Here is a 17042-nt window from a genome sequence, read left to right as displayed (position 1 = left end):
CCTGACCTAACCAAATAGAGAAATAAAACGTCTCTCTAAGGTCAGGGCGTGACACCCTCTCCTTGTTAGAGACATCATGTTGGCAGGACAGGGTGTCTGCTTTCTGATTCTTGGATCTCGAGCGATAGGCTAGTGTGAAGTTGAACCTATTAAAGAACACAGCCCACCTAGCCTGGCGAGCGTTCAACTTCTTGGCTTCTTGAATGGAGACCAAATTCTTATGGTTTGTCCATTTCACGAAAAGGATGAGGTGCTCTCTCCAACCAGTGTCTCCACCCCCCAAGGGCCCACTTAACTGCCAAGAGCTCCCGGTTGCCTACATCGTATTTGCGTTCCGTTGGCGAGAACCACTCTCACACATTCTCGGATGCGGTTGTCGAAATTGATGGCCAAAGTTATCAGGGACTCGAGGTCCTCTCTCATTTCCCGAGCGGCCAGTTCATCCTTGATGGAGTTAAACAGACCCTGCTGGAAAGCGGTGACCAGTGCCTCAGTGTTCCACCTACTCTGTGCGGCGAGGGTGCGGAACTCAAATACGAAGCCACTGGTCAGGCCCCTTGGCAGAGGTTGAACAAATGGCTTGCCGCTTCTCGTCCATAGACTGGGTGTGCCGTTGCCCACACTAGGGCCTTGCCCGAGAGTAGAGAGATGTAGGCGATCATGGCCCAATCGGTGTGAAACGAGGAGGACTGTAGCTCGAACACCAGAGAGCACTGAGTGAGGAACCCCTTGTATCCTCCCGGGTGGCCGTCATGCCGCTCGGGGACTGGGATCTTGGATTCCCGGTGCAGGTTCCCTGGAATAACTACGGTGACGCTTGTAAAACTGGGTGATGAGACTTGGGCATTGGCTCTTCCTGGGTTAGGCCATTGTTGGAGGGAATCGGTAAGTGCCCGGAGGGTCTCTGATATTTGTGTGAGTTGTTCTTGCTGCCGCCCCAGCAGTGCTCCTTGTTGGGTTATAGCATTCTGGATTTGGGTGATCTCTGCTGGGTCCATGTTGAGGCAGAAGCTTGCTGTGACGTGGTAAGATTGGACCCAGGTGCAGAGAAGAGACCAGACGAGGAATCAGTGGTTAAGGATAAAAATAATACTTTACTGAGAAATGGTAGCCACAGGATCACAGTAAACTTGAAAAACCAACAAAATCTAAGTCTCGAAAACTCACTCAGGAAACAAACGCACATGGTTAACAATTCAAGCTTCTGCAAAGGACAACCGTCTCTAGGACGGTCTCTGCCGCCCTCTGGTGACAGGTGGAACCATGACATGAACTATATTTTAAAGCAAATACTTTTACTTAAGTAGTATTTTACTGGGTGACTTTCACTTTTACTTGAGTAATTTTCTATTAAGGTATATTTACTTTTACTCAAGTATGACAAGTGGGTACTTTTTCCAAAACTGGCAATTTTCCTTTTTCCCAATTTGTATCACCGTATCAAGAATGCAATGTAGGTAATCCGTGAATTACTTCCCACACCAGTACAGTAGGTGGCGGTGTATGCACCTAAAAGTTGGATCCGATCCGCCATACAAATCTTGAAGAAGAAGAAGAAGAAGAAGAAGAAGAAGAAGAAGAAGAAACAAATAAAGAAAAAAAGAACCATACCAATACTCACCCCTCTTTTCCTTGTGAGTGGTAACGTTAGTAGTGGCTAGCCCAGCCAGCTCCTGTCTGAGGGGGAGAAAGACTCGTGGGAAATATAATCATTACTGTGAAAATCGTTTGTTTCAAAACGTGTGACTTGCAACCATATGCGTACGTTTTAGTTCAACTGAATAAGATGTCAACTCCAGCAAGACGACGTTTAATGAGAGATTTTAAGCGGTATGTGTGAGGAGCAGCTTGCTAGCTCGCTTGGAAGTCTAGGTGAAGCGTTTGTCTGACTTGCTAGCTAGCTGAATTGTTTTTTTTGTTGCGAAATGTTATCAAACATCTGTTAACAGTTACTGGATAGCATAAGTTACTAGCTACGTGATAAATAAGTTACTAATACATGGATTGTTAACGTAAAGATAACATTACAGCTGAATATTTGGAAGTTGTAGTTAACTGGCCTGGCTACTACTGCTAACGTTAGCCTATTTTAATTAGCTAACTTGCGAACTACTAACGTTTACTAATTAAGCATCGAAAATAATATTATTTCTCAGGCTTCAAGAGGACCCTCCTGCAGGAGTTAGTGGAGCCCCGTCGGAAAACAATATAATGGTATGGAATGCCGTAATTTTTGGGTAAGTGACTGGACTATAAAAGTAGTAACTAACGTTAGATAGCTAGAAATAGATGATTAACGTTACCCGCAAAATCAATGACATGTCGTAACATGTATCCGAAGTAGGGTATAATGAATTATCTGTTAATTTTCAAGAAATTAACATTGAACCTCTTGTCTCTAGCATATTAAAGTTATCAAACTAATGTTAGTTTGATATCTAAAGTGAACTGTTTTCTCTCTTCCCCAGCCCAGAGGGAACACCTTTTGAAGATGGTAAATAGCTCGCTAGCTATGCGTTTCCTTTTTTGTAGCTGGTACATTCTTGTGCATGTGTTTGACAACTCAAACGGAAGTGATCAGTACCATGATATGGACTATTTAATTGCATGGGAGACCTGTTAGTTGGAACAGTACGTAGACTAGCAGTACTAGTACTACTGCCATATGTACATAGCCATTGAACACTGGTCACTTTAATGTTTACATACTGTTTTACTCACTTTGTGTATACTCTGTATTCTAGTCATGGCTCATGATCATCCTATATAATTACTGCTTTTACACACCTTTTCTATTCATATACTGTCCATACTGGCTGTACACACCATTCACATATATTTATATTCCGGTCTCTAGTCTGGAAGCTCATTTCCTGCATTTTATCAATGTTGCCTTTTGCTGTATTTAAATACTGTATTCTTAACAGTTTATACTAATATTTCTACTACTGTACATTGCATTTTAGTTACTGTTTATACACATCACATTTATTTATATTGAATGCTTGACATAGCTCACTGTATATCTACTGCTGTGTGTGCCATTTTGTTTTAATATATTTTGTTTAAATTCACCCAGTGTATATGTATAGATTGCAGTTGGATTACTTTTACAGTATTAATTGGATTTGTTCTGACAGTACAGCATGGCACCGAGTTCTTAGGAAACTATTCAGTATATATATTTTTATGTATTATTTCTTACATTGTTACCCCAGGAAATCTTAAGTTTTATTACATACAGCTGGGAAGCACTATTGGATATAAGAGCAACATCAATTTACCAATTTCCCTCTGTTCGGACCACCAGCCAGGACAATGGTGCTAATTCCAGTAGGCGATCCAAAACAACAACGCCGCAGACGAAGCGGCCACCTGGCCAGGCTTCGCAGACGTGCACACCGCTCTCGAGTATAGTACTCGCCAATGTCCGGTCTCTTGACAACAAGGTAGACGAAATTCGAGCAACAGTTGCTTTCCAGAGAGACATCAGAGACTGTAACATTCTCTGTTTCACGGAAACATGGCTCTCTCTTGATATGTTGTCAGAATCAGTTCAGCCATCGGGCTTCTCCCAGAGATAAACACTTCTCTGGGAAAAGGAAGGGTGGGGTGTATGCTTTATGATTAACGACTCATGGTGTAATCATAACAACATACAGGAACTCAATTTTAACAAAGCAAATTTAAGAACAAGGCTACCTAAATTCTATCAGCATATTGATTGCGCATGCGCAATACCCTTGACCACTGCTACTCTTAACTTCTGTGATGCATACAAAGCCCTCTCCCGCCCTCCCGTTGGCAAATCCGACAACGACGTCATCTTGCTCCTGCAATAGCACCTCTTCAACCTCAGGAGGCTGAAGAAATTTGTCTTGTCACCCAAAACCCTCACAAACTTTTACAGATGCACAATTGAGAGCATCCTGTCGGGCTGTATTACAGCTTGGTACTGCACCACCCTCAACCGCAAGGCTTTCCAGAGGGTGGTGTGGTCTGCACAACGCAGCACCGGGGGCAAATTACCTGCCTTCCATGACACCTATAGCACCCGATGTCACAGGAAGGCCAAAAATATCAAAGACATCAACCACCCGAGCCACTGCCTGTTCACACTGCTACCATCCAGAAGGCGAGGTCAGTGCATCAAAGCTGGGACCAAGAGCCTGAAGAACAGCTTCTGTCTCAAGGCCATCAGACTGCTAAACGGCAGGCACTAACTCAGAGGCTGCTGCCTACATTGAGACACAAACAGTAGTCACTTTATACAATGCAGTCTAAATAATGCCACTTTAATAGTGTTTACATATATACATACAATGTATTTTTTTTTACCATCTATTGCACCTTGCATATGCCGCTCGGCCATGGTTCATCCATATACTTACATGTACATATTCTCATTCACCCCTTTAGATTTGTGTGTATTAGGTAGTTGTTGTGGAATTGTTAGATTACTTGTTAGATATTACTGCACTGTCGGAACTAGAAGCACAAGCATTTTGCTACACTCCCATGAACATCTGCTAACCTTGTATGTGACAAATAAAATTTGATTGGATTCTTTCTAAATATTTGTTTTAATTATTTGTGTACTTGTTTGACATTGTACTGCATTGTTAGGAGCTAGTAACGCAAACATTTTGCTGTACCCACTATAACAACTGCTTAACTGTGTACACAACCAATAAACCTTTTTGATTTGACATTGTAGACCAGGTGGTGTCTTATCAGAACTACTACAATAATCCAGCTGACCTGTTAAATTGCTGAGATGAGATTACTGCCTGCCAGAAAGTGAATGAATCCTGTGAAATATGGGTTAACTGTTGGTCAAAACCAGGGGATTGTATCTGTTTGACATCATCTGTCAACGAATATGCATATCAGACCCACCAGTAATCCTCCATTCTAGCAAATGTCCCTAATTGAGTTGCATTTATGTACATTTGTGCTTTAGGATGTGTATATGTTATTTTATTGAAATGGTAACAATTTAGTGGCGAATTACAATATGCTATTTGGTTGCTCAAAACATTTTGCAGCAAGACAACTTTGAATTTGTTCTAAGCCATTCTGTTTTGGCCTGGTCCCAGATCCATTTGTGGTGATTGTCAAGCTAACCGGTTACCATTGTGTGATTGATTGTTTTAGTGGCCACTTGATAATTAATATTCTCATATCCTTTATTTTCAGGAACTTTCAAACTCACAATAGAATTCACAGAGGAATACCCTAATAAGCCTCCAACTGTGCGTTTTGTCTCCAAAATGTTTCATCCAAACGGTACGTTTAAAAAAATATATTTTTTTAGAAACATGCTTATTGCTTACAGGATCATTTTATAGTGGAACAGCTGAATATTTGTCAACAAGACAATCCACCAGTCTTTGTTATGGAGTAAATGTATGTTCTGTGTTGTGCAGTCTACGCAGATGGTAGTATATGCTTGGACATTCTTCAGAACCGCTGGAGTCCAACTTATGATGTTTCTTCAATTCTAACTTCAATACAGGTATACACAGCATTAACCATGAATCGTCATGAAATACTTGAATTGTATAAAGCTCCTTTTGTGCTTACATTTTTTTCTCTCAAATAACAGTGTTTGAAACTTTGAATTGAAAAAATCTAGTCAAGGGTGCCAGAATACTATTGCTACTGAAGTGTCTACTATTCATCGTCTTAGTCTTTACTGGATGAGCCGAATCCCAACAGCCCAGCCAACAGCCAGGCGGCTCAGCTATATCAGGAGAACAAGCGGGAGTACGAGAAGCGGGTGTCTGCCATCGTGGAACAGAGTTGGCGTGATTGTTGACCCCCTCACAAAGTATGAACAATATCCAGCCTCAAGTCAAAAAGAGAACAGAAGAAACATATCTCAAAGGAAATGAAATACACATGGTTTGAATCTTTCTCTGCAGTATGTTTGTTTCTCTTCATGCATAATGCTCCTCCTGGACAAGAGCACATCAAAGTAAATGTACCTTGTTATGTCTAGGTTACTTACAATGTAATTTATCCCCATTTTTTTATTTTTTATCCTGGCACATAAAGGTACTGGGGGGGGGGGGTTGAGTTACTCTTGTCATTTTAGTGTTTTAAGTCTTTGGCTTGTAGTGTGATTTTGCTGTATTGGTTCAGATAATTGTGTATGTCCAGAAGTTTGAGGGTTTTCGCTGTGGTTTGACTTTTTTGTTTCTAGCTTTCACATGGTTGCCTTTTTGGAGCTATAGTATTCCAACTAAGAAACAATTTGATGAACACCTGTCATGGACTTTTTTCCAACCAATGTCAATTTCAAAACCCTACCTTTTTTACATGCACAACCCATGTTCTTGTTGGGGCTTTGTTTTATGAATTGAATGGCTCTTTGAATGATATCTCCAACAGGACTCAAGTGTTTTGGAAAGGCACATACTTGGTGCACTTTTAAATGCAAGTCCTGTAACACTAGTGCAAAAGCATATTTATGATGATTGACAAATTGCCTGCTCTGAGAATTTGTGGTAAACGTTTTCTCATGCACAGAACTCAATGTATCAAGGCAAAGGTTGTCTGTACTTAATGCTCAAATCTTATGGTTTAGATACCCAAATTACTTGGAGTTCCATTTATTTGTATCATTACATAATTACGAATACCACATGGGAATGTTGCAGTGTCCTTAACACCATTCAAACTGTACATTGTCTTGTAAATAAAAATGATACATTCAACATGCTTTTCTTGAGGGATGATGGAGTGACACGATTTACTAAGTTTCCAGCTGGTCTCACTCAGATCCCTCCCTTTTCTCCACAATATTGCTGCAAACAGTGGAGGGGTATGGTTCAAATTGCCACTGATATAGCAGTTAATTAAGAAAACATTTTTTTAATAACACCAGTCAACTCACATATTGAAGTCCAGACAGTAGACTTAATTTATTAATTAGCGTTATTACAGCTGTGAAAACAAGCAGACGAGTGAACTGTATTCACACAGGCTTATACATCTGACATTCCAAAGGGATCACAGCTTGCACTTTTACCATGTGACAAAGATCAAATTCAAGTCATGGAAGCAGTTTATTTGTAAATCTTCTCAACTATCTGAGGGGGGGGACATTACAAGTATTGTGACATGGATGTTTCAATGTCAGCACATAGTTACAGATGTTTACACCTGTCATCACCTGAGGTGATGCCAACAGTATATACATTTCTAATGAAACTTTTGTGAAGGTGAAATGGCAGGCATTCTGCTGGTTAAGGCTATTTCTGTAGCCATGAAAAACATTTGCTAGAAATTGAGGATTTCTGTCAAAAGATACAACACTAATCAACCGTAACAGCACAAAGCAGTTCAAGACTAGCATATTGTGCAAATTTGAAGCTGACAGAAGACAAAATAGTGGAATGACACAAGAAGCGTTGATACAATGTCAGAAAATATGCAATTGTATGAAAAGGAATGCAGAAACCACAAGTGTTTCTCTGAAAGACAAGCCTAGAAGATTGAAACATTTTACATTCAGAAACTTTTCTCAGATCAGGTGTGATTTTTTTTTGTGGTAAGTATTGTTGGAGCTATGACATATCCAGTCAGTGTGAGGCCTGAGGTTTCACCAGCTCATAGCGTCCCACCTGCCCTTCCTGCAGGAGCTGGCCAATGAGCTGGTCTTTGTGCACTTTGCGGCTGACGATGAGGAAGCGCAGCCTGCCCTGGCCGTATGACTTACTGCGCAGGCCATACTTCTGGGATATCTGGTGGATCTGCTTGCGTTCATCATTGTTGAGCTCAGTGGAGAAGCGCAGGTCGTCCTGGCGGTCTGAACTGGCATAGTTACGGATGATGTCCTCGATGTTCCGTTTGGTGAGCTGATTCCCAGACTTGTCCATGTCCATACCCAGTCCCTCTCTGGAGAATTGCTCTTTGACCTTGATGGGTTCAGAGATGCCCTCCCCTTCCCGGCCCAATCCGCCACCCTTCCAGCCCATCTTGCGGAGTAGCTGATTCCCGATATTGTCCTCCTTGATCTCCTGTCTCGAGGACTCTTCACCAGAGCGAGTCAGAATCTGGTGGCGAGAGAGGGCGTCAGCATTACCCTCCTTCCTGAGGTTGGATTTCACCACAGCCTGTGTTTGCCGGAGTGTGGCCAGGGCCTCCTCTGCTGCAATGTGCTTCACCGTTTTCTTGGGTCCGATGCCTGCCGCTACATACTGACCCTCCAGGAACACCTCACACCTCCAGCGGTGGTCTGGTAGCACTGTGAACTTGTAATCGGCAGATACCTTGTTGAACTGGGCAGTGTCATTGATGATGCAGATGGCATTGTCCGAGTTCTCCAGGATGACCAGTTCGCTCAAGTGTTTCTTCCTACCACCCTGGTTACCGAAACGACCACCCGACGGGTCAGAGTGATGGTTCCCTCGAGAGAACTGCTGTGGTTGTTGTTGCTGCTGCTGCCGGGCTGCCTGGTTCATGCGTAGTTTCCTCACTGCCTCTTCAGCTGCTGTATGTTTAGACGTCTTCTTACTTCCCCTGGCCTGTGCCACCAGTGCATCCTGCAAGTACACACTACATTGCCATGCACTGCTGTTGGGGACCACGTCGAACTTGTAGTCAATCTTCATGCGGTTGAAGGCGGCAGAGTTGTTAAGAATGCAGATGGCATCATGAGCGTTGTCAACAACGACAAAATCTGTCCAGTGCTTGCGTTTGTCAGGCTCGTATTGACCCTTGGAGCTAGGCGTCGGCTTGTCCTCTGGGTTACGCAGTGCCGGTAGAAACGCAGGGGTAGGGCAGTGCGTTTGGCAGACCACAATATCATTGACCAAGGAGTGTTTGAATTTGCGCTGCACTACACGGACCTCCACCAGTTTAAAGAATAGCTTCATAGCCTGCTCAGAAGCACGGTCCCTGGCCCCGTTTTTGCTGCCAGAGTAGCCAGTAGCAAGGTAAACACACTGGCATCTCAGCTCACAGGCATAGCCATCAGTCGGTACTTTCCTGTTCTTGGGTAGGTCTGCTGGAGGGATATCCTTGAGGTTGACATAGACATACTCCGGATTGGTTTTACAGGCCTGGATGCTACGGCTCAGCATGAAATTGTAGTTAGGAGATTCAGCTCCACACATGAACGCAGGGTCTCTTAAAGTGACAGCTATGGCGGATGCCACACTATTGATCAGCCTTTGCTTTTCATCCAGCACGGCTTGAGATATGGGGATGGGTTGTGAAGAAGACCCAGAGACAGATGAGGGGCTGCTCCTCCCTGGGCTGCTGTAGACTCTGCTGAATGGTCTGCTGGATGTGGGTCTGTCCTGCTGCCTGAAGCCAAGGCCTTGGCGTCCTGAAGCCCCCCAGCCCCCTGATCGACTGCCCCCTCCATATCCATCAAATCTAGGGGCCTGAGCGTATGTGTCCGGATGCCTAGTGCTGTGGAACTCGTATCTGGCCGAGTAGTCCTGCTGCATTTTAGTCATATAATTTGAGGTGGATCCTTGGCTTCCATTACCTAAACCACTTGTACTACCTGAGGGTATGTCTCTATCTCTTTCTCTATCCCGCCAAGAGTCTGAAGAACCATATGATGAAACTCTGTCGAACACAGGCCTAGCTGCAGAGGAGTCTGGAGCTCGGTTGCTGCCATAAGAGGGACGGTCAGAGTCTGAGTCCCACTGTCTCACACTGTTCACCTCACTCCTACGGCGTTCCTTGTCATTCTCCTTCTCATCATTGCCAGACCTGCCACTGCTGCCACCACTAACAAAGTGCACAGGCTCAAATCGTGGTCTGGAACCAAATTTGGACACCGGCATTTTCCTCATTGGCTCTTCTCCTAACATTAAAGAACAAAACAGAGAATCAATCAATGACAAGCGTATAACAATCAATGAGTAATTTTTCATCTTCCAGTAAATTAGAAAAATACTTTAAAACAGTGGCAAGGAGTTCAATTTGAAGAACCAAAATCACTCACTGCCATCTGATGAATTGGGTCGCTTCTTTGCTTCAGCACTTGGAACCAGGTCAAAGGAGGGCATTTCGCCAATGTTAATCCTTTCAGCCATGTCCAGCACCTCTCACCTCAGATCAGAGCCATACCTTTAAAAGAAAACAGAGCTATATAAAAAAGGTAAACAAGCATAATGTGTATTTCTATGCTAGCACAGTAAAACAGTTAACGTGGCTTTACTACAGGAAATACTCTATTAGGGAAAGAACCTTTGTTCCCACATAATTCCCACATCAAACTGAGGGCTAAAAACAAATCTGTAGGCTACATATGAACACAGGTTCATATTAGGCCATGATTCCGACAAGGTACGCCTATGTCCTTATCCAGGTGTCAGGAAAGGCCTTGTGGGCAGAGAAGACCATCCTGCACCACATGAACAACGAGAACTACTGAGGCTGCTCAATTTTCAATTTGCATTTGTTTCACAATAAATTATTTTATGGCCAACCACCGTTTCTCACTTTCGAAACGCATTGACAGTGACTTGGCTCTGTAAAGGTAATTATTGGAATGATGGCAAAAAATAACTAGTGCTCGCTAACAAGATCAGTTTACAGACTGCAACAAAGAAGATTAGCGAACGTTACCAGGAGTGTAATCATTACCCAGACATGTTTCTATTGGACAAAGTCAAGTAGCCCCCTCCCCATTTCGTTTGAGAAACGTTTTGCAACTGAGACAGCATAATGAATACGCCCCAGCTGACAGAAAGGCCACCATCATGAGTCGCTAAGAATGAATGTTGTGGCTAACGTTAGATAACTAGCTAAGAATAGGCAGACTGATGTGGATAAAAATGCTATTATTTATGGCAACATTAACTACATTTCTGATTAATTATGAATCCTTTGTGTGCACAACTTCTCAAAACCGTATTTCCTACGAAGTATGACCACAGAATTTCTAAACCCAGAGGGGCAACATCGCCGGAACGCTTGCGAAACAGACCAGGGTTTGAGAAGTGAACAATTATTCCTTAGTTAATTTTCTCAAAATCTAAAGACACAACCTAGATTCAAGCCAATGTCTTAAGCAGTTGAAGATGTTATTACTCCAACCTCGTGAAAGTGACAAACTGACACGTTTTCATTTTCGTCAAAAACAACTTTACATTGACGGAGAGCCTATGATTTAACAGCCTGTGCATGCGCAGTTATGCAAGAGACGACCATTAGCACCGATGACGTGTTTCTACGCATGAGCTTAACTAGCCAACGTCGCCATGACATCGCCAACAAGTGAGATCTGGGATTTCTATTGGAGAAGCAGTTTTGGCCTATCTTCATACTGTACTGTCTTTGGTATAACGTTACCGAGTTAACTAGCACGCTACATAGCAACTAGCTAGCTAACTTTAGCATAACAGCTAACTACGTTATCATTGACGCACACAATTAAGTCTTCGTTTGCTAATTTGAGTTGTCTACAGATTAAATGGTATAACTAACAATCTATTTTAAAGTAAACCAGATTTTAGCAGACGAAACAAGTGACGCAGTAAACGAGCAAAGATGGCTAGCTAGCTAGCTCATTGAAAAAATATTGATGCATCATCTTGCACGGGAATGTGATATGGAGCACGAGACAGATAGCTAATTGTCGAATTGTTTTTAGCTCAAATTAATATATTAGCCACTTACCTCAATGCAAAGTAATAAGTCCGATGTTTCTTTGTGGCCTTAGTGTCAGTCTTCCACTAACATAGTTCAATGTCTAACGAGCGGCTTCGCCTTTGGTCATCACCATAACATCCGGGGGGGTCGTCAGTAGTCATCACAGTCACAAAGTCATAATTATGGATAAACACCAACATCGCCTATTTATTTCCTTAAAATCTGATTTTAAACCTAATCTTAACCACACTGCTAACCTTAAATTAAGATCAAAAAGCTATTTTTTGTTTTCATTCATTTTTACGATATAGCCAATATTGACTTTGTAGCTGTAGTAACTAGTGACAACCCGTCAACGTCCCATATAACCACAGATAGAACAATGAGACAGATATTTCAGCGAATGTATAAGTGTGAAGCATTCGGTTGGCGTATCCACTCACTGCCACATATGGTGGTGAGAGGAAGCCCAATAGTCGACAGTGGGAGAATATTGAGCGGATTCATTTTTTCCAACATTATGGACATTTTCTCATCGATGAAACATTTGATTTCAATACCGTTTTCTGCTCCCAAAACTATATGATACGAACGGAGTGGACTGCGTTTTGTAGATTTTACCCTTTGCCAAAGTTGTAAAAAAAAATGTTGGTTGTTTAGGAGTGCAAGGGCGAATTGAACTATTGCACACGCGCACTCTACAAAGCAGGCGTTCCCTAACAGAAATATGCAAATACCTGCTACAACGCGCCAATAGGATATCGTTGCCTCGTGCTTGGCTCTGCCTCCCTACTTGATTCTTCTGCCCACTACCTCATTTGTTCCCATTGAAAATGACGTGTGGTGGTCTTTCTGGGGTTAGTTATAAAAATCTTTGCTTTTACAACCCTCCATTTTCTAGTCCATCTAAAATCATGGCGTCTGGAATGTTTCCGCATGCATGCGCTCCACCTGAGAACCAGAAGGTGTCAGTCTTCCTCTTTACTTTCAAAGTGCACCAAAAATGTGGGCTTATTTCAATGTGTGAATATTTCTATAACACCAATGTTTATTTGCACAACTAAGTAATTTGGCATAACAAAACAAATTTCAATGTGTGAATATTTATACAACACCAATGTTTATTTGCACAACTAAGTAATTTGGCTTAACAAAACAAATGCACACTTTATTTTCATAATTTTATTGAAAAAGTACATCAATGGAATGAAACTACAATAAAATATTTCATAATTCATTTGTGGTGTGGACAGATAATTCACTAGGAGGGGTGATTATGGCAGATGCTAGAAAAATGTATGACAATTTCTTACACCAAAATGTAACTACACAGAGAGAAGAGTCACATCCAAAGATCATATCTCATAAACAGGTCTCCACTTCCAATACACAAAATATATCCTTATAAATTATACAAATATTTCCATCTGTACCTAGGATTCAACTCCATCTCATTGTAATATTTGGCAATATGGATGCTGAAAATTGTGGAGAAGGGTATAACAAGGAGTAATACACAAGATAAAACTGATCCAAACAATATAGAGCACCAAATGTGAAATAGTGCAAGACGGAACTGTTAGGTGAGAAAACAGCTATGGGAGCAAAAGGTCAAGATCACAGAAGTGATGAAATAAAAGAGCATTAGACATGCAAAATACAGAATAGGGTGATGGTAGTTAAAGCACAATGTGTAAGGGGCATTAAATGTGACCTACATGGTATTTCAGAACGGAAAAAGTGTTTTCACTAAATAAGTGCTTGACATGAATACGGCTCTGGCTCTTCTAAGTTGCAATGAAACAACCTATGCAGTGAACATAAATAACACTGTTTTGGATCGCAGTTGTCTTTTGTTTTTTAACTGACAAAAGTATCTACTAGTCACACATGTAAGGTTAGATGTCACACTTTGCTCTATCAATCACCAAATGAATGTATTTTGGTTTTATCAGTGTTTTATTGAGATCTGGGTTATGCTATTTGTATTCAAAACTAACTCCCCCTTTGAATGAGGAGCACATTAATCATATAGGTTATTTGTAATAGTATCGGTTATTTCAAACAGAATAAGCCCTTCTCAAAATGGATGTAATATATGATTGAATGTTATTACATAAAGACTTCCTTAAAATTAACTGTCAATGAAATTCAGATAGTTTTGTGAAAAATATAAATTAATCCAGAGCCTTGGCTCTGTTACAATTGGTAGAATGAAACTATTGATTAGATGTGTTTCTCTTGAACAACCGTTTAGAATCCTACCTGAGCAAAGCTTTGTTCATTCATACACCAAGACGGAGCTGCAAAATATTAAGTGTGAAGGACTCCCACTAGCCAAAGTATACCTTGATTAGGTGACAAAACGTAAACTATCCAAAAAATACCATGTGAAGCCCACATTAGGCCATGGTCAACAAAGCAGATGAGATAGAAGTTAAAAAAGGTTGACGCAGAGAGAAAAGACAGGAAGAGGAAACGGGTGCTTAGTTCTCGTTGAAGCTGCAATCCCCTCTTCAGACAGGTGGGCAAGACAGATTAAAAGAAGCTAGAGAGAGGAAGAGACAAATGCAAAGTTACAAGAGAGGCCCAGGCAACAGTGCTTACCAGAAGGCAAGGTTCAAGATAAATAAGAAACAAGGATTACTGACATTTTGGGAGGAAAGACAGAAAGTATTTGGGTTTTCCTAAGGCATGTATAGTTGCTACTGTACTTCAAACTACATTACAAATGTACGGCCAGTGTCGTAAAAAAAACTACTAATATAATACCATAATATAGCTGACTAATTCGATTTGAGCATAATACTGATTTAAAACATTTAATAAATAGCTTAATCCCTTCATCGAGACAAGTCTAATTAACTGCTCGCAGCAGATATTACGTCCTCTGAAAATCCCAAAAGGGTATTCAATGTCATTTAATAAATCAAACATGGACAATTTTAATAAACCTAATATGATGGAAAAACTACCAAGACGTGCACAACAACATAGTCCAGAAATGTCAATCTTACAGAAACAAAGAGCAAATGCTGATATTAATCATCAAAGTCAGCACAGCAAAAACACACGACATGACAAAAGGCATAGCCATAGACAAGATATTAAGATTAAGCCACATAGTGAGCACATATAGTTAGAGCAGCAGTGATATACATACAGTTGAAGTCGAAAGTGTACATACACCTTAGCCAAATACATTTAAACTCAGTTTTTCACAATTCCTGACATTTAATCCTAGTAAAGATTCCCTGTCTTAGGTCAGTTAGGATCACCACTTTATTTTAAGAATGTGAAATGGCAGAATAATAGTAGAGAATGATTTATTTCAGCTTTTATTTCTTTCATCACATTCCCAGTGGGTCAGAAGTTTACATACAGTCAATTAAGTATTTGGTAGCATTGCCTTTAAAAATGGTTTAACTTGGGTCAAATGTTTCAGGTAGCTTCCCACAATAAGTTGGGTGAATTTTGGCCTATTCCTCCTGACAGAGCTGGTGTAACTGAGTCAGGTTTGTAGACCTCCTTGCTTGTACAGGCTTTTTCAGTTCTTCCCACAAATGTTCTATGGGATTGAGGTCAGGGCTTTGCGATGGCCACTCCAATACCTTGACTTTGTTGTCCTTAAGCCATTTTGCAACACATTTGGAAGTATGCTTGGGGTCATTGTCCATTTGGAAGACCCACTTTAACTTCCTGACTGATGTCTTGAGATGTTGCTTCAATATATCCACATAATTTTCTTCCCTCATGATGACATCTATTTTGTGAAGTGCACCAGACCCTCCTGCAGCAAAGCACCCCCACAACATGATGCTGCCACCCCCATACGTCACGGTTGGGATGGTGTTCTTTGGCTTGCAAGCCTCCCCCTTTTTCCTCCAAACATAACGACGGTCATTATGGCCAAACAGTTCAATTTTTGTTTCATCAGACCAGAGGACATTTCTCCAAAAAGTACGATCTTTGTCCCCATGTGCAGTTGCAAACCGTAGTCTGGCTTTTTTATGGCGGTTTTTGAGCAGTGGCTTCTTCCTTGCTGAGCAGCCTTTCAGGTTATGTTGATATAGGACTCATTTTACTGTGGATATAGATACTTTTGTACCTGTTTCCTCCAGCATTTTCACAAGGTCCTTTGCTGTTGTTCTGGGATTGATTTGCACTTTTCGCACCAAAGTACATTCATCTCTAGGAGACAGAATGCGTCTCCTTCCTGAGCGATATGACGGCTACGTGGTCCCATGGTGTTTATACTTGCGTACTATTGTTTGTACAGATGAACGTGGTACCTTCAGGCGTTTGGAAATTGCTCCCAAGGATGAACCAGACTAAAAAAAAAATCTGAGGTCTTGGCTGATTTCTTTTGATTTCCCCATGATGTCAAGCAAAGGGGCACTGAGTTTGAAGGTAGGCCTTGAAATACATCCACAGGTACACCTCCAATTGACTCAAATTATGTCAATTAGCCTATCAGAAGCTTCTAAAGCCATGACATCATTTTCTGGAATTTTCAAAGCTGTTTAAAGGCACAGTCAACTTAGTGTATGTAAACTTCTGACCCACTGGAATTGTGATACAGTGAACTAATCTGTCTGTAAACAATTGTTGGAAAAATGAATTGTGTCATGCACAAAGTAGATGTCCTAACCGACTTGCCAAAACTATAGTCTGTTAACAAGAAATTTGTGGAGTGGTTGAAAACAAGTTTTAATGACTCCAAACTAAGTGTATGTAAACTTCCGACTTCAACTGTATAGGGGTATCTTTTAGTTAGTACATAGAGCAGATTCATGTTTTTTTAAACCAGGGTCCACAATGCCTCTCCTCAGCCTTGGGGTACCGGCTACCCACAAAGCCTGGTCCCTTAGCAAAGCTTGAGGGTGGAAGCACCTACTCAGTGCAGAGCCAGGGATTACTGCAAAGGAAAGGTAAATACATAGAGCAGTGAACAGCAGGACTGAAGCAGGGTGTGAATGACACCACACACCAAGGCACACCCTGCCACCCCAAAGAGCTGAGGACAACAGTTCCCCAGAAATGTTGAGACAAAGAGCAACTTGAGAAGGGATTGTGAGAAGTTGTAAACCATACCTACTACACCCTTGTACAAGAATGTTTTTCCATGCATTTAGATGGAAACAAAAGACCTACATCTGTGGACACTCGTCAGACCAACTGTCCCACATGATTATATAGAGCAAGGACACACAGACATGTTTTTGGAGGGTGGAAATGTTTTTCTGATAAACAACACCCTGTCCTCAAGATACAGATGTGAAGGAAGTGGATTAGAAAATAAAACCCAACAATCTCATTGGCACTGACACTTATCTGCCAAATAAAGGAGTGTTCCTATCCTGTTTCTCCAGGAGGGATGGAGAATGACTGCTGGCTCAGTTTGTTCAGACAAAAGCAGT

At 41.5% G+C, this 17042-nt stretch overlaps 3 protein-coding genes across 7 annotated transcripts in view; 1 reads left to right on the top strand and 2 right to left on the bottom strand.

Moving 5' to 3' along the window:
- Nucleotides 1-1564: 1564 nt before the first annotated feature.
- Nucleotides 1565-6722, top strand: LOC110488978 (ubiquitin-conjugating enzyme E2 A). Its single transcript, XM_021561488.2, has 6 exons — nucleotides 1565-1830; nucleotides 2157-2237; nucleotides 2469-2494; nucleotides 5200-5289; nucleotides 5430-5518; nucleotides 5693-6722. Exons 1-6 carry the CDS (start codon nucleotides 1787-1789, stop codon nucleotides 5819-5821), a joined length of 459 nt encoding a protein of 152 aa, XP_021417163.1. The 5' UTR covers nucleotides 1565-1786; the 3' UTR covers nucleotides 5822-6722.
- Nucleotides 6723-6904: 182 nt separating this feature from the next.
- On the bottom strand, nucleotides 6905-12133 carry LOC110488977 (NF-kappa-B-repressing factor). The gene is made up of 3 exons (XM_021561487.2): nucleotides 11650-12133; nucleotides 9971-10095; nucleotides 6905-9829 (listed from the first exon to the last, which is right to left on the bottom strand). The coding sequence occupies exons 2-3, from the start codon at nucleotides 10059-10061 to the stop codon at nucleotides 7590-7592; spliced, it is 2331 nt and encodes a 776-aa protein (XP_021417162.1). The 5' UTR covers nucleotides 10062-10095; nucleotides 11650-12133; the 3' UTR covers nucleotides 6905-7589.
- Nucleotides 12134-12769: 636 nt separating this feature from the next.
- Nucleotides 12770-17042, bottom strand: part of LOC110488975 (septin-6) — a 42060-nt gene continuing 37787 nt past the window's right edge. For 3 of the 5 annotated variants that reach the window (XR_005035954.1, XM_021561483.2, XM_021561481.2), the window contains one exon: nucleotides 12770-14170. Coding sequence is in view for 3 of the 5 variants with exons in the window: in XM_021561481.2 (XP_021417156.1) it covers nucleotides 14161-14170 (10 nt within the window). In the remaining 2 variants the exon portion in view is untranslated. Of the gene's footprint in view, nucleotides 14171-16272; nucleotides 16541-17042 lie in introns of those variants that run through there. The other 2 variants (XM_021561485.2, XM_021561480.2) reach the window with 2 other exon arrangements.

This window comes from Oncorhynchus mykiss, chromosome 14 (assembly GCF_013265735.2).
Source record: "Oncorhynchus mykiss isolate Arlee chromosome 14, USDA_OmykA_1.1, whole genome shotgun sequence".
NCBI lineage: Eukaryota > Metazoa > Chordata > Actinopteri > Salmoniformes > Salmonidae > Oncorhynchus > Oncorhynchus mykiss.
This window is presented reverse-complemented; position numbering and strand designations above follow the sequence as displayed.